We start from the raw sequence: 17,618 nt of genomic DNA, 5'->3' as shown, positions 1-17,618 counted from the left end.
TCCGTTTTATTTATTTCATTTGCCATGGGCACTCTGTCTGGCAAAAGTTGTGGCAATAAATTTGAAAAAAAAAAGGTACAGGAAGTTTAGGGTCACAGATTATGCTAATTTCTAGCCACCTGTGTCTGGAAGCTTCTCTGTGTGGTGAGGCAGCCATTAATTTTCACTGAGAAAATGCCAAGGTGGAATGTGGAAAAGCTCATCACCCTGGTCCAGGAGAGGCCAGAAATTTGGGATACCCGCAGCAATATATATCTGGATCGTACCAGAAAGGATGCTGCGTGGGAGCAGGTGGCCCGTAGCCTACGAAAGAACGATTGGGCCAAAGCTGATAGCAGAGGCCGTGCGGACTTAGGTAAGTGTGAGCAATGTAGTTGTGCTGTGCGTGCCCACTGGATGGCAACCAGATTTTGTTTTTAACCCTGAGTTCCCAATAGTGTTTTCTGTGCAGTTCAGCTTCATTTGCCATAAAGGGCCGCACATGCTTTGTTAAAGTGACGTCTATTACATTCCATACAACACCATTTCTAAGTGTAAATGGCTGTCACTCCCTTTGCTCCAGCATACAGTTCTCATGTTTCTAATCACATGTTTGTGCCCTTTTTGTCACAGACACATGTCCTTGTATTTGAGCATCTTAGAGTTGTGACCGACACTTTATTTTTAAAAGTTAGGGCCACAAGGCTTACACGACTAGTCTCCTCCATCTTGTTCGTCTGCATTAGTATCCAGACACCTGCTGGACTGTACCATGTGCTGTTTATTCGGTCCTTTTTTTTTTGGTACCTTGTTATTCCCGATTTGCTCCCTTTTTTGTAAAATGTCATTTTATGCTGGTTTCTTTGGATCCTTTGTAATATTTTTTTTGCTTCATTATGAACAGTGAAACAAACCAAGACTCGCTGGGCCAGTTGCCGGGACCAATTTCTCGCGAGAGGTCTCCAGCAAGGGGCGTAGTGGAGAGGGTCCCTCCCGGAAGAGGCCATACATATATACTGCCCAGTTGCAGTTTCTCAGACCCGTAATGGACTTGAGGCCGTAAGTAAATTATGATTTGTTGATCCATTTCTCATTGTGCTTAATCTTTCAATTGTGTATGCCTCAGCTAATGTGTACACGAAAGTAATGGCTTCATTTCTGTTGTACTATTGAAGGCATCTACTTTCTGTGGGGCAGCCATGTACAAAATGTCACAATCCCACATTTTTTGAAGGCACACGCCAAGCATGCCTGAATACCTGTAAGTTAACCAGTCCTGCTTGGAGTTGTCGTTGTGCATCAGATGGTGGGCATCAGTTTGCACATGCCTGGGGTTGGTTGTGTCCATCACTTTATGTGAAAGGTTGCCCCCATTCAAACCCGCTGCTGAGTTGTATGATGAGACGACACGTGTAGTGCGCATATAGCACCCCCCCTCTCTGTTTGGTTCCTGCTGCATCAATTTTGGGCAGGTCCCAGAACATAGATGTTTTTAATATTGAAAGGATTTCACAAACGACAAGCCACGTGCGCTCCGCACGCATTATCTCATCATACAGATGTTCTGCGTGTTTGCCTCCTGTTGGTCTTATACCACAATAATCTTTGGAACTTTTCATAGGGATAGGTCATTTATACCTCAAAAGGTGCATGTCTCCCATTTTAATGCAAGTCCAGATTAGTATATCAGTTTTGACATTAGCGGGTGCTTTTATAGTTCCCATATAGATTCCTTTTTTTTACTGACATGTCGGAATTTGATCCCCATTTGGTATTGGCCACGTCATTCACATTGCTTTCAATGTATGGCACCGGGACCAACATTGATTCCTTGGTTTGTTTGTGTTCAATGAAAAAAAAAACAGAATCCAATGATGTTCCTTCTAGGCTTGACCACCCGTCTCTGAATGACTGCTCTCATCATGCACATTTGTGGCCCAGTACATGTTATTATTTTGCTGGAAAATAAGTTCGACCAGTTAGACCCGACCTCTTGTATGTTGGTATGGTTGAAGCAGGCCACATACTGGTGAGATGGCGTCAATATCCGCACTGGTTTGGTGCCTGGAATGAATATTCCTCTTCTTTCGCTGGACTGCTTCAACCATCAAACCATGTTTTACCATTACATTACCATTTGCGCTTTACCAGTTGTGACCCATCTTGCCCTATATATTGTAAATACATTTGGAATTGCACTGTTCACATAGATGCATGTGTTTATTGCATATTCTCTTTCATTATGTTGTTTCGAGCCACTCCATATGTATAGTGTCTGTATACAGCTGATCACACCTAATATCACTGTTTATTTTCGGTTAAATTTAAAAAGAGATATCTAATTGAGTTTTTACATGTCTTTGAAAAACAGTACTGTGGACAGTCTGGAACCCTCTGGGGAGTCGTCTTCTGATGGAAGTGAAACCCCAGCTGCTTTTTCCCCTGCAATTAGTCCGGAACCGACGCCAGCAGAGGAGCCGGAGGAGTCGTCACAGGGCCAGCACCAACAACAGCCCAGTCCAGCCCGTGTCAGGCAGCCGCACCGAAGACGCCCCCGCCAAGTCCCTCCCTCCACCTCTGTGCCAGAGAGTCGGGAGGTTATTGACGCACGCGTCATTGATTTTCTGGCACAGAGGCGGAGTGACGGAGTGGAGGAGAAGATGCTTCGCGGATTGGCGCCCCTTCTGAAAAAAGTGCCGGAACCTGACCACAATGCATGCGTGGCTTCTATTGCGGTGGTCATGAAAATGTTCGCCATCCCAAATCATGGGGACATCCTGGGCCGTCTGAACAACTGGATGGTGGATCTTGAAAATGAGGGGCAACCCCAAGTGGCCGGCCAATTTGGACGGGAAAGGCAACCAACTCAGGCGCCTTCTTTTGCCCCACACCCCCAGTACGGGCCACCCCATGGCCATTTGCAAGGGGCATCACAGGCCATTTTCCAGGGCAGTTTGCCCACTGTCCCACAACAGCAGGCTCAAGGAAGGCCACGGTCCTCCTTTCCGGCAGGGTCTTTCACCCAGGACCTCTTTGAGTTATGATTTTCTTTTTTGGGGGGTGGTTTTTCTGTTTCAATTTGGTTGGTTGTGTTTATTTGCCCAAAATATTGATTATAACCTGTTTTGGTGCCGAATATTTTTGAAAAAAGTTATTTTGTGCACTAAAAATGTGTCTGGTTTTATTTTCTAACATTCCACAAACCATTAACCTTATCATTTGGTCTATCATGCCTAAAAACACACACACAGTATCTACAAATGCAACACTTTATTAAGATGCACCGCACCTTTAAATTTATTAACTTTCAACATGAGGTATTAGAAAATTTTATGGACCAAATACTCGAAGTTTAATGATGAAATAGTCTAACTACATTTAGACCAAAACATCATTTAAATTTAATGTGTAGATTAAATAAAATATGTGATGTCCACAAAATCTCAGCCCGCAAGCCCACGTCAAGGGTCCTCATTACCTTGCGAGTCCCTACACTCCACTAATACAATAAATTCAAGTAATCTATCTAGAAAATAACAAAAAACTAACGAGCCCAGAAGATTTCAAAAACTGCCACGAATAGCGTCCCTCTGCCATGGCAAGGACCCCTCTGGGCTGTGAAAGTAGTCTGCAAAGAGTTCACGAACTGCAATGCCTGCAGTCCCTGGTCGTCTATGCAGGGTCCTTTCCAAGCCCAAATCTGAAGACGTTGGAAGATCTTCCAAGTCTACAGAAGAGGAAGCCTCGTGAATCCTGGTGAAGTTGTGCAGAACAACACAAGCTTGAATCACCAGGGTAGCATTCTCCGGATCCATCTGTATGGATGACAAGAACACCCTCCACTTGCTAGAGAGTATCCCGAAAGCGCACTCCACATACCGACGGGCACGAGTCAACCGGTAGTTGAAGATACGCCTCCTGACATCCAAACCACGCTTTGGAAAGGGCCGCATAACATGTGGAGTCAATGCAAACCCTTCATCCGCCACGATGACAAATGGAGCCGGCGGACGGGCATATCCGGGCAGTGTTCTGGACTCGGGCAGGGCAAGCTGGTTGGCAAGAAGCCGCTCACCCATTCTAGAAGCACTAAAGATGCGAGCATCCGCAGTGCTTCCATAGGACCCAATATCTACCATTATAAACCGGTAGTTACTGTCAGCAACAGCCATCAGCACTACCGAGAAAAACTGTTTATAATTGAAGAAACGGCTCCCTGAGTGTGGCGGCTTCTTCACACGGATGTGCTTGCCATCCATTGCCCCGATGCAGTTTGGGAACTGCGCTGAATTTTGAAAGCCCTCAGCGATCCGAAGCCAATCGTCCACCTTGGGTTGCGGCATCACCGTCTCTCGGAGCTGCTGCCAGATGACCTGGCAAGTGTGTCGAACAATTCTCGAGATCGTGGAGGTTCCTAATAGAAACTCGAAATGCAGGGATGCAAACGAGTTCCCAGTGGCAAGGAATCTGTTGTGAGAAAAATAAAAAAAAATAAGTAACGGAACAACAGAGTCTGGATTCCTTAGCAACGTTCTATACACTACATTATTTAAAACCACACTATGTCTAGTGGAGCGTAACCTATCGGAAGGGCCTCTATGTGTGCGGGCACACCCATTGTAAATTCAAGGGATAACAAATATACACCCTAGACTTTACATAGCATTGCTCTGCCAAAAGCACACAATTCAAGCAACAGGCGGCATGGAATTAATTCATGCATTGTCTAGCAAATGGTTAAAAACCAAAAGGCCCAACCATATTGTACCACAGTATTCCTGCAAAATTGTCTGGTGTGCTTTTGGCAGTAAAGTAGCCAAATGATGGATGACCAGTCGCACCTCTGTCTGAAAACGGCTTGCCAACTCTGCAACATGTCCATGGATGCTTAAACTAAATTATATTGGCAATGGGGAATACAAACCATACCGGAGCATCATTTGGGGTAAGGGCAGTACTAACACTAAATTTTAACATAAACACTGGTTCTACCCTTTTGAAAAAATGCAGATAGTCATGTGCAAGGTAAGAAATCTGCGTGCAATAGCCATTATGTGAACATTAAATCTGAGGGGTTGGCAGCAGCACAATCCCCTATAAAAGTGAACAGACTGGGATATAGACTTCTAATAGGGTGGTACACGCTGCTAGCGAACCTGACAGAGTGACCCAATTCGTTCACACACTCCTAAACACAAACGCATACACCTGTATTTGTGGAAAATTGTCTAGAGGCCAAAAACGGCATGTAACAGCCAGCAGTAACATGGCTGAGTGACTGACTAAAAACACAATTTTAAACAAACTACAGGCGAATGGCGACGAATCATGGAGTGTCTGGAGCCCTTTATAGATGAACACACGTTTTAAAGCTGCTAAAATAAACCTAACCCCAAAAAAAAGAATCATATGTCGCAGGTTTTCAAGAGGTAAAATCTAAACAAAAACACCCCCCAAGAAAAATAGGATTTAAAAGGAAGGGGACTTCAGGAAACAGTAGCACATGTTTCACAGCAGCCATTTTCTAGCACATGGTCCTCCAGACACAAGCAGTGCACATTACTGGTGAAACTTTACAAGTACTATACTGCTTACCTCAACGTGACGATGAGCCTTTCCTCAGGTGAAATGCTGCGCCTCATATTGGTGTCCATAAAGGTAAGGACAGTACGTAGAGACGACAGCAATCGGTCAAAGGTACCCACTGACATCCGACAGAAGGCAAAGAACTTCTCTGGATGCAGCCGCAGATCTTGGTAAAGGGTATGGAAGTGTCCTTTCCGGTAGCGTTTGGAAACAATCGGATGGACCCAAAAACGTCGCCTTCTAGTCGGTTCATCATTCAACAAAGGAGGGCGCGGACCCCATTGCCGAGAAACGAGCCAATGCACTAAGACCTCTTCCTCTGAATCAGACATGGTGAAACAGCAAAGAGAGCAGCCAAAATAACCTCTGTACTCTGGAAAGACTACAGAAAATGGCCACAAATGCATACTCAGGTGCCCCTGATTTATACCAGTATCCTGGGTGGAGATAGTAAAATGCCATTTTTTTCACCATCCTTGGATTTTTGACGGCACGCAAAAAAAACGGTAACACGGACACACGGAAGCGCAACGGAAGCAAAAACGGGCACGGATCACGGAACAACGGAACCACGTTTTGCGGGACGCAAAAAAATACTGTCGTGTGCATGAGGCCTTAAGGTGCAACAACCTTGCAGGCAGTGAATTCAATAGGGGAGTGCAGTTCAGAATGCCTGGACATAGGTATGGCAGTAAACTGTAGACAGTAGGGGGCTTCAGAGCGGTGAAACCTATGAACTCAAAATTGGAGACTAGGGCCTAGGACCGTCTCCTCAACTTCAAAGCCCAGAATAAGCAGGGATTTAAATGAAAGAAATACAAGTAATACTGATTATTTTCCTACAAAACTATATACGAGTAGTCTGCTCAGCTCCTCCTGCTCTGTAACATGCTGTCTACAGCTCAAACACTCTAAACAGTTTTCAACAATAAATTGAAAATAGCTGGATAACCCCTTCTCAATACCGACCACAGATAAGACCCCAAAATTAATACAGACCCTTAGGCTCCAAAATTGTTAATTCCCCAAATAAATAGACTTCCAGACCCTAAAATTAATACAGAGCTCTAGACAGACCCAAAAATTAACAGACCCCAACATTAATAAAGACCTTCAGATCAAACCCCAAAATGAATACCGATCCTAGATCAGTCCACAAATTCATAGTTCCCACATAAGCCTCAATGTATACAAACCCCAAATCACCTTCAAAATTTGTACAGACCCCTAATCAGTCCCCAAATTCATACAGATCCTGAGCCCTGATCTCAACATCATTGAGTCTGTCTGGGATTACGTAAAGAGACAGAAGGACCTGCATAACAAGCCCAACTTTATGCTGGCACGGGAAATGTTGCTGGGGAAATCTTTCATACTGGATAGGTGGGGAAAATGCAATACAACTTTGGTGGTATTTAAATCCTGATAGACTATCGCATGTTATCCCAGAGTATTCCCCACTCTGTTGGGGAGTCTGTTGAACCCGAGGCACAGTGGCACATATGTGGTTGTACTTTCCTTTGGTTGCCCCACTGGGGTCATGTCTCTCTGACCTGCTATCCAAGTTGATGGATATTCCTCCGATTTGGCTATCTTGGGCATAGAGGTCTCAGAAATTCTGCATCGATATAGGTGGATCTAGATGTTGTTGGGACCAGACCAGTACCCCAGCCAATACCCTTATGTAACATGAGCTCATTTATGATCCAAGCTAGGCTACAAATATAGGTGCGATGGGGGGCTTGGGGGACAACCACCTATGCAGACACTCTCCTGCAGCAGCACTGTGGCATGCTTTTTTCATCTTTCTTTATAGTAGCCTTAGAGACCAGTTCTGTATCTGTACTGTAATACAGTTTGGGCATGTGAACTTATGTCTTGTGATATGAGACAAATGTCGTTTGTGTTACTTTTATCTCATTACACTCTGCAATTGTACAGACTATTACTAGCATTGCTTCATCGGCGCGACACTGGTGAATTCATTGACTATTGTCTACTTAAGGTTCTTTGCACTGGTGTCTCTGTACAACATATGGACACCTCGGTTTTTGCTATTGCTTTGTGATGATGGATGGTCAAAAACATCATAAAAATTAAAAGCTCAGTTTAATGTGCCTAGAATTGATGCCGTTTTGAAATCACACCAAATATTCATTGAGGTCTCTTTTGTTCATGCACTTTACTTTGGGTTAATTGATAGCAACACTACTAACACTTGTATTTAGAAAGCGTTCCTGCCTAAAACTGGTGCCCGGAGCTCTGTATCACAACTAGCACTCAGAACAGAGCAGTGACCATCAGAGCTGCAACTGGTTAGTTGTATAAACATGTTCCACTCTTCCCTCCCCCGGGCGCAGCGCAAGTCTGTTCCTTCCCAAATTATAATTATCCTCCAAAAAAACTTCAAATTTTGCTACCCCTTATCCAATTTCTCTAGAACGGGCTCTTTTAAGCAGCATTAGGTAATCTCAGGAGTTCTGTTTGTCATGCAGAGAGAAGCTGTTATCTCAGTACAAAGTCTGTGTCGTCACGCTCGAGTATGAACAGGAAAAAGGGCGTTACTCCGCCAATTTTGAAACTTATATTTTGTACTTAAAAAAAAAAAAAGCTACACTCAACTGTCAAGTAGATCCGAAAGAAGGAGAGGAGTTACATAACTCAAAACGGCTTACTAGCGACCAAGATAACAGCAAGGAGACAAGGTTTCTTTTCACAATTTATTAACAGAAAAAAAAAAAAATTACAATAAATTATGTTTTTTCCCTTCAAGGTTTCAAAATAATTTTCATTGTCTAAACAATAAAAAACATAGAAAAATACAACGCTGATGAATCAAATGTGTAAAACAACAAAGTAAACCCAGAATGTGAGAATATTTTTCGATCATCTGGGAGGTAGGGTGTCATTTTTTTCTCATGCAAACCAGTGCTTTTTTTTGGGGGGGGGGGCTTGGGGGCAATGACCTTTGAGGACCTGTGGTGGAACAATGACTATTCGGTAGTATGCTTCAAAACATATTAGTTACATGTTTTTTTTACTTTACAATGCAATAAAAGAAAAACCTTCAAGGTTTCTGTCTCTGCTGTAACACAGGGCCCTGCACACCACATAAGGATTAAAGGGGTTTTCTGAGATTTTTACCCTCGTGATACAAGTCATCACCCGCTGATCAGTGGTTTGAGAAGGTCGCGGTACTCCTGTGAGCGCCGTGGCCGCCTTCTCTGCTTTTCCTAGGCCAGTGACGAGACGTTCATGTGTCACGTGGCCTAGTACCAGTCCAGACTTATTCAAGTGAATGGGACTGAGCACGAATGTACGTCACCGTGCTTGGTAAGCTCACAGGAGCGCCGCTGCCTTCTCAAACAGCTTATTGGCAGGGGTTCAGGGTGTCGGACCCCCACCGATCAGATACTGATGACCTATCCAGAGGAAACGTCATCAGTGAGAAAATCTCAGAAAAGCCTTTTAAGTCAACAAGTTGTCAGACTGCCACCAAGCCAATTCAAAGACAGAAGGAAAGTCGCCTGTGACAATGAACACGTACGGCCTGCATTAATAAATACACATTCAGAGTGATTCATGCAATCTCACGCTCCACTCACACAGCAGCAGCTAGTCACATACATTCTTTGGGAGCTCAGCTGTCCCAATGGAATGTCCAATGGTAAAATTAAACTCTGCTCTCTTTTCCTCATGTTGGTAATAAGGTCAACTACCCAATATTTAGCAATCACTTAAACCAAGACATTAGTGGGGTTCCCCATCAATAAAAGTTTTTTTTCCCCATGAACCTAACTATAGTCCACATGCCCAATTACAGCATGTGGATCTCATAGAGGGGGTCCACGCTCATGACACCCCTACTAATGAGACATGACTGAGAGCTGCCCTGTGAGCGGTTCCTATTGTGTAGAAAACTCTGTAAGGATAGACATTAATTTCACTGGTGACCTTATAATATTACATTTGTCGTGTTGAAGTTGCTGCAGTGGAAATGCCTGGTTAGCCATGGAGACATCTGGGGCAACCTCTTTAAAAATAAAGGGATACCCTCAGTGGTTGAGATTCTAGTAACACCAGTCATTCATAGAGGACCTGTTACCCTTTTTTCTTTTATCTTAAAGGGGAAATCCCAGTCAGAATTATGTAGCCATCGGATAGATGATAAATAAGACTTTAAATGCAGTGGCAGGGATACCTGACCAACAATCCATTCAAACTCCAAGCCACAGAGTCATGCGGCTGGGTGAAATGAGGTCCTCTGTTTTAGAGATCAGTAAGGGTCCCAGTGGTTGGACCCCGACCAACTCTAGCATTTATCTCTTATAATTCAGGGGAGTCTGCTGACCTGGCAGCTGGAGTTTTCCTGTGGTAACTTTTTAAGGGGTTGTCTGGGATTTTGATACTGAAGGCCTAGCTGCACAGCACTATACGCTGAACAGTGGCTGCACTTGGTACTGCAGTTCAGGCCTATTCACTTGAATGAGACTGAGCTGTGCCTAGGCCATGAGACCAATGTAAATGACATCGCTGGCCTCTTCTAACAGCTGATTGGGCGAGTATGCCAGAAGCTGGACCCCCACTGGTCCGATATGGATGACCTATCCAGAGGATAGGCCATCAATATCTAAATCCTGCAACAACAAAAAAAATAAAAGCCTTTAAGTACTGTATATTACATGGTTTCTTTAAGTTCTTGCAAACAGAAATTTGTCATTTGCTCATTAAGGCAGGACGCAAAGAGGTAAAACAAGAGTGAGTCAAATAACATTACAACTGTTATCGCTCTACAGGTACAAGAACTGTATTAGGGTCATTATGCCTGCAATGCAATTAAACATACCTAGAAATTTACATCCATTTCAAAATGCCTTGCAAACTCCAGATTGGAACATTTCACGTTTCCCATGTATAGTCTCTGAAAGCAATCTGAATCAGGCGAAGTTCAAGCTGAAAGGCATCTGGGCGCTCCTGAGGGTTCGCGGACAGCATCTGTTGAAGCAGCTGTTTCATGCGTCGATTCATTGACTTTTTCTTTAAAGGAAGAGGGAGTTCCATTTTAGGGTTTTCCAGCAATGCCTCTCCAACAGGAACCACTTGAGCGCCCCTCTGCACGTAGCCACCAAGAAGTATTTTCTTGGTGTGAGTGTCCAAGATAGTTATACGCTCCAGCATGGCCCATAGGATAACGCCAAGCGCAAAAATGTCTGCTTTTGCTGTGTAATGACCCTCCCACACCTCAGGGGCCATGTAGAAATCCGTTCCACAAGCTGTAGATAAAAAGCTCTTGTTGACACTTGCTGGTTCTTCTGGATTCAGCCCTGAACTGGAGCATACTTTGCTTAACCCAAAATCAGCTACTTTCAAAGTGGGTTCATCCATGCCATCACGAGCTTTGCACACCAGAATGTTATCAGGTTTCAGATCACGGTGTATTATCTGGTTCTTGTGCAGGAATGCAAGAGCGCTGCTTAGCTGAAGCATAAAGCTGGTGTTGGTGCGACGACTCGGTCTTCGGGTTAAAATGTATTCATTCATATCACCTCCATCACAGAAGTCCATGACAAACCAAAGACAGTAAGTGCTGCGGGGGTCAAACGCAATCTCGCCTTTCAAAGATGTTTCCACCAACTAAAAAAAATTGAATTGAGAAATGAGGAAAACTAGGAAGATTAACAGTAACCCAACTGACATTTTCATCAGACATAATGCTTAAAGGGGTTGGTCACTTTCTGGTTACTGTTAAAGAGCCTCTGTCAGCATGATCGACCCTATTAAAGCTGGCATAAGCCATGTCCCCTTGTTGAGCAGATCATTTGTGTTGTCCAAAAGATAGCTGCTGGTGTGTGTGTGTGTGTGTGTGTCTGGTAGCCGCCGCAGAAAACCGCCCCCTCGTCGTGCTGATTGACAGGGCCAGCTGTGATCTCCTCCTCCGGCCGGCCCTGTCAGTATTTCAAAAATCGCGCGCCTCTGTTCATTCGGCACAGGCGCTCTGAGATGAGGAGGCTCGTCTCCTCAAAACTCCCTCAGTGCACCTGCGCCGATGACATCACCGAAAGAGAAGACGTCATCGGCGCAGGCGCACTGAGGGAGTGCTGAGGAGGCGAGCCTCCTCATCTCAGAGCGCCTGCGCCGAATGAACAGTGGCGCGCGATTTTTGAAATACTGACAGGGCCGGCCGGAGGAGGAGATCACGGCTGGCCCTGTCAATCAACACGATGAGGGGGCGGTTTTCTGCGGCGGCTACCAGCAAGTAGACGCCCTACTTGCTGGTAGAGACCGGATTTGCATATTATAAAACTTCGTTTTCTCAAGAAACGGCCGCATGAAAGTAAGTGACAACATTATATTCTCATATATCGCGCTATAATGAATGTAACTAGCCCAAAAAAAAAAAGACTGTTGTGGGGTGACAGAAGCCCTTTAAAGTGTGACTCCAAATATGCACATGAATGTATCTGGTTTGCATAAAAATGAGAAACGTATTATACTCTCAAAATATTGGGTTTTCCCTCCTTTTAATGGTGAGCGCGTACTTTTAAATCTCACCACAGACAATACCAAGAACTTATCAACTGCAGGATGACAATATGATTTTCTATTAAACTAAATACAAAAATTGGAATATATCAAGCACTACAATCCTGAATTCTGGCTTTAAAACATTTCAAAACGGTTCTTTTCCATTTCACACATTGATGACTAGGACATCAGATCCTGGGGGGGTCCGACTCCTGGCACTCCCACCGATCAGTCCTCAATGATTACTTTCAGGCTGTCTGTATGGTAGTTGCAGTGCATTCACTTGAGCTGTAATTAGCCAGCACCACTGCTACATGAAACCAGAACACCCCTTTAAGCTTCTCCCACCCCTTTTTGAAACGTGGCCACGTTAGCCATTTTAAAGAAGCATATGCCTTATTTATGAAATAAGTCACACAAATATCGCAAACCACACTTAGGTGGGGGCGGCATAAAACCTGGAGTAACACCTTCAGACATATTTAAAGGGGTTCTGCAGTTTGTTCAAACTGATGATCTATCCTGAGGATAGATCATCAGCATCTGATCAGTGGGGGTCCAACACCCGGGACCCCCACCGATCAGCTGTTTGAGAAGGCAGCAGCGCCGCGGCCTTTCTACTGTTTACCGCTGGCCCAATGGCGTCACAACTAGTATCAGCTGGCCTGGGCGGGGCTAAGCTCCATTCAATTGAACAGAGCTTAGCCCCGCCCAGGCCAGTGATACTAGTAGTGACGTCACTGGGCCTGCGGTAAACAGTGAGAAGGCCGCGGCACTACTGCCAGCGCCGCTGCCTGCTCAAACAGCTGATCTGCGGTGGTCCCTAGTGTCAGCCCCCGCCGATCAGATGCTGATGATCTATCCAGAGGATAGATCATCAGTTTAAACAAAATGCAGAACCCCTTTAAAGATGCACGTTAGATAAATTTGGCGCAAATAAAGCCATATTCTGAGACTTTTTGATGCCAGAATTCTGGAGTGAGGGCATTCCTAAATTCCCCTTTTCATGTCCAGCCCTGCAGGAGAACACAGCAGTCAAACCAAATAACATTTTTATCACACTCTTCATTACCACATGCCTCCTCCTCACCGGTAGATACAGTCCAGAGCTGGATCCATGTAGCATGCGTTGTACTGTGCCATCTCTCTGTAAGACACACTCCTCCAGGTGGATTACATTAGGGTGTTGACCCTGGATACTGCTTAGTGCCCAAAATTCACGCAAAGCTAATTCAACATTTTCCGGCGCCTGGCAGCGAATCTTTTTTACTGCCACGCGTTGACAGGTTCGGCGAACCAGTGCCTCATATACCACTCCATAGCTGCCTCGGCCCACTTCCTTAATTAGATCATACTTGGGCTGGCTGGTGACCATCTTTAGGTTCACTACGGAAGGAGAAAATGCCATCAAATCAGAAGCTTCACAAATATGCAGCGTAAAATAAGACATTGAAGATTGATCCATACGGTACCTTTCTTCATGCCTTCGTTTGAATATGCTCTTAAATCGCATACATTGTCATCATGAATTTTCAGAATCACACCACTGCGCCAAATGGAAGTTTGCATTGCGGAAAAAAGTCTACTGCTGCAGCCGCGCAATACCTGAAAGAGAGATTACAGTATTCTTTATAACGGGGTGGGCCCACTATTTACTGGGGTCACTAGACATGAGCAAATTTCCGCTTATGAAATTTGTTCACACTTTGTTTGTTGGTAAAAGGTTACCACGGACCATAATGCAATTCTATGATGGAATGCATAACGGAATGCCTTTAGAGGCAGTTATTCATTCCATCATAATAGAAGTCTATGCAGGGCTCCAGACTAAAAAAACATCAAGGAGCCATTGGTTCCTAACCTGAAAAATTTAGGAGCCAAATATTAATTTTTAAATCGCCAAATTTAAAATACATATAATAATAATAACAAAATAAAAAACACGTCTTACCTAGGGGTGTCACCATACCAAAATTCTGACTTGATTTCGATACCATAAAAAAGTATTGCAATACGTTATACCACGTGAAAAAAATAAAACACCAAAAAAGCCCTGTGCATTCCACATTTTATGGAGCATCTGGACCATAATAGAACAGTCCTAACCAAATTTTTGTCGGGACAAGGTGACCAAAAAATTGCAAATTGCATATTTTTTTCTGTTACGGCGTTCACCGCATAGGAGATATTTTGTAATATTTTAATAGTTTGCACGTTTTCGAGCGTGGCGATATGTCTTTTTTATTGTTTATATATTTTATATGTAAAATTGGGCAAGGGAGTGATTTAATTGATATTTTGGTGTTTCGTTTTTTTTTTACTTTTTATTTAATACCCCCTTAGGGGCTAGAACCTGGGATCTTTCATCCCTTGTCCTATTCACCCTGATAGATCTCTATTAGGGTGAATAGGACTTCACACTCTCTCTGCTGCTCTGTGCATAGTACACACAACAGGGAGCTGACTATGGCAGCCAGGGCTTCAGTAGCGTCCTGGCTCCCATGGTAACCGATCGGAGCCCCAGGATTACACTGCTGGGGCTCCGATCAGAAGCTGCCACTACCACCAATGATAATACTTGGGGGAGGGGGGGTTGGGTGCGTACTGCACCACCAATGATTATAATACTTTGGGGGGGGGGGGGGGGCGCACTGCGCAACCAATGATTCTGATTTATAATACTGGGGTTGGGGGGGTGCGGCACCTGAGGGGTTAATAGCGGCGGATTGCAGCGCGCAGTCATGGAGGCTGGTTGCGGGGAGATATGTCCGGCACCCGCAGCCTGCATTTGTATTAAGCATAAACGATATTCATTGGTGGCGCAGTGGCCATAGCCCCTCCCCTCCTCTCAGCCCATTGGTGGCAGCAGCAGTCTCCACTGTGTTGTTGAGAACATGGCACGCGCTGAGAGCAGCGTGTGCCATATCAGTTTGTGAAAGCGGCAGAGCAGGGGTGGGTCTAGGCGCAAATGGCGACAAGACTACAAAGTCTTGTCGCCATTTAGCAATTCTAGGTTCCATTTCGTTATGCAGGGGAGTCCTCTCCTGAATAACGGAAACGGGACAGATCCGTTTTGCAGCCCAAAGACTTCTATTATGATGGAATGAATAACTGCGTCTAAAGGCATTCCGTTATGCATTCCGTCATAGAATTGTGTTCTAGTCCGTGGTAGCGGAATCCATAACGCAGTTCACCTTTTACCAGTTCCTCTCTAGTGGTCACCTTGTACCCTTAGGGCTCTTGCACACAACTGTATCCATTTTCGCAGTCAAAAAATTGCAGCTCTCCAAAACCCAGATACCAGTCGAGAGCCGCCATTTTTCTCCTGCAGAATTGTCCTATCTTGTCCACAATATGGACAAGAATAGGACATATTCTATTTTATTTGTGGGGCCGTGGAATGGACTTACACAGTGCTGTCCACATCTTTTATGGCCCATTGAGATGAAAGGGTTTGCATCTGAGCCGCAAAAAATAAAGATCAGATGCGGACCAAAACTACAGTTGTGTGCATGAGCCGTACAGTAAGTGGAGCATTTCACACTCAAAACCTGCACCATTCTTGTCCATTCAATGCACGAGTCTGGAAAAAAGACCACCAGACACCATACAGATGTGCTGTACAGGAATGGGAACAGCCATCTGAAGCCAGCCTAAGGCCCTTTTCAGGCGAGCGGGGGTCACGCTGCAGACTCGCAGCACAGCTCCCGTCCTGAACTTCCAGCACTGCCGGAGTCACATAGCATTACATGGATTTATGATGCTATGTAACCCTTAGAGGTCTGGAATGTACTGGATAACACTGACATGATGCTTTCAGTGTTATCCAATACATTCCAGAACTGTAAGGGTTACATAGCACCATAAATCAATATAAAATATGCGACCGCAGCAGTGCTGGAAGTTCAGGACGGGTGCTGTGCTGCGTGACCCCCGCTCGCCTTAAAGGGGCCTAAGGGCTCTATTACACCCAATCACTTTCAGGCCAGTTATTGAGCCTTCATAGGAACACCCGTTCCCGAAAACTGAACGCATAATCTTGCAGCCGATGACCAAGCGAAGGCATGCCCCGATAATCAACAGTACTGAACGAGGGAGAAATTAATGTGCTAGTGATCATTCCTCCCTCACGTACTTTGCAATAGACAGTAGACAGGTTTACTGCCCATCGGTACCTGTCCTGCCCAAATATCAACCAGTCTAATAGGCTCATAATATTTATTTTTATAGCGCCACCATATTCCGCAGCGCATCATTGCTTCATCTTATAATGGAAGTCATAACCGCTCCATACTGGCAATGGCTTTACTAAGGGTCGGTTGGATTTCTGACCATTTTGACATTAAGGCTAACGCCGTAGTCTACAACGTACCCCCCAGCAAGTGCCTGGCAGGAGCAGAATGAGGGCGAGAGTCACACCATTTCTTTATACATCACCATCATATCCATCTATGTGTGCTATATACACCTGACAGAACGTACAATTGTACCCCTGACGTCTTCAGGTGCCTGATAACTATTTCATGTAAACGTCCATGGTGTTTCTCTAGAAGGCTGCGGGCCTATGTAAGCAGACAGCTACCTACTGGCCTGTACCTACTAAAAGCCTTGCCCAACCCTGGGCTGGCACCGATTTCTATATCCGCTATTGTGCTCTTACACAGCATCCATAGTGGATGTGCCCATCTTATTGTTACAGGCTTCACCACACACAGAGAGCAGCTCGCCTCCCTCACTGCATCTACACAAACGTCTACAACGTAAACATGGCCGTAAGACCAAGTGTCCAGAGCACGTAGACGCAACGTAACCCGAGGGCAATGAAAAACAAGACATTTCCTTCGTTCTCACCTCAGCTTTCCTCTCCTGTGGCCGCCGCCATTTTGCTTCGCTCGCTCCCACAAGCGCGCACACGAGGTATGACGACACACAATGAAAACCCGCGCATGAGCCAGTGCACGGCCAGAGGGGCGGGGCCTGAGCAGTGACGTACCACGCGCGCACACGGTGCAGTACAAAGAAGGCTGAGGGGCAGAGTCAAGCGCCTGTGTGTAGGGCTGGCCTGGCCTGAGGGCAGTGCGTCTGTGCGTCTGTGCGTCTGTCTGTCTGTCTGTCTGTCTGTCTGTCAGTCTGTCAGTCTGTCATTATTTTATACATGGGTTCAGTCTATGCGTTCTGACTTTACACAGTCTTTTTCTATAACTCCCGCTGGATAATGGTTGTCTGCGTTTCCTTGGGAAAGAAACAAAGGCAGTGAGATTTATCAATACTGGTGTAAAGGAAAACTGGCTTAGTTGCCCCTAGCAACCAATCAGATTTCACCTTTTAAATTTCCAAAGGAACTCTGAAAATGAAAGGTGGAATTCAATTGGTTGCTATGGGCAACTAAGCCAGTTTTCTTCTCTAGCAATTTTGATAAATCTCCCCCAGTAGTGAGGACTGATGTTTGCATGGCTTGTAGTTTCAGATGATATTTTTATGGACAAATTGGAAAACAGGTTATTGTCCCACCTAACTGGTTTTTGCCC

The 17,618-nt window shown here is 44.9% G+C and overlaps 2 protein-coding genes across 2 annotated transcripts; one reads left to right on the top strand and one right to left on the bottom strand.

The window, feature by feature from the left end:
- Positions 1–942: 942 nt before the first annotated feature.
- On the top strand, positions 943–3,303 carry LOC122933139 (stress response protein nst1-like). Its single transcript, XM_044287942.1, has 2 exons — positions 943–1,038; positions 2,351–3,303. The coding sequence occupies exons 1-2, from the start codon at positions 1,025–1,027 to the stop codon at positions 3,021–3,023; spliced, it is 687 nt and encodes a 228-aa protein (XP_044143877.1). The 5' UTR covers positions 943–1,024; the 3' UTR covers positions 3,024–3,303.
- A 5,029-nt stretch (positions 3,304–8,332) lies between these two features.
- LOC122931245 (serine/threonine-protein kinase pdik1l-B) lies at positions 8,333–17,039 on the bottom strand. The gene is made up of 4 exons (XM_044285293.1): positions 16,942–17,039; positions 13,563–13,695; positions 13,181–13,476; positions 8,333–11,199 (listed from the first exon to the last, which is right to left on the bottom strand). The coding sequence occupies exons 2-4, from the start codon at positions 13,657–13,659 to the stop codon at positions 10,465–10,467; spliced, it is 1,128 nt and encodes a 375-aa protein (XP_044141228.1). The 5' UTR covers positions 13,660–13,695; positions 16,942–17,039; the 3' UTR covers positions 8,333–10,464.
- Between the last annotated feature and the right edge of the window lie 579 nt (positions 17,040–17,618).

Source organism: Bufo gargarizans, chromosome 3 (genome assembly GCF_014858855.1).
Source record: "Bufo gargarizans isolate SCDJY-AF-19 chromosome 3, ASM1485885v1, whole genome shotgun sequence".
NCBI lineage: Eukaryota > Metazoa > Chordata > Amphibia > Anura > Bufonidae > Bufo > Bufo gargarizans.
The sequence above is the reverse complement of the archived record's forward strand: the minus strand, read 5'-3'. Positions and strand labels throughout refer to the sequence as shown.

What these genes read in the sequence shown, in the direction of transcription:
- LOC122931245 (XM_044285293.1), bottom strand. Translation starts at nt 13,659, where the DNA reads ATGCAAACTTCCATTTGGCGCAGTGGTGTGATTCTGAAAATTCATGAT. An exon ending in AAACGAAGGCATGAAGAAAG is followed by an intron (nt 13,477 to 13,562) that starts GTACCGTATGGA and finishes CTCCTTCCGTAG; the next exon opens with TGAACCTAAAGATGGTCACC. An exon ending in GCTCTGGACTGTATCTACCG is followed by an intron (nt 11,200 to 13,180) that starts GTGAGGAGGAGG and finishes AATTTTTTTTAG; the next exon opens with TTGGTGGAAACATCTTTGAA.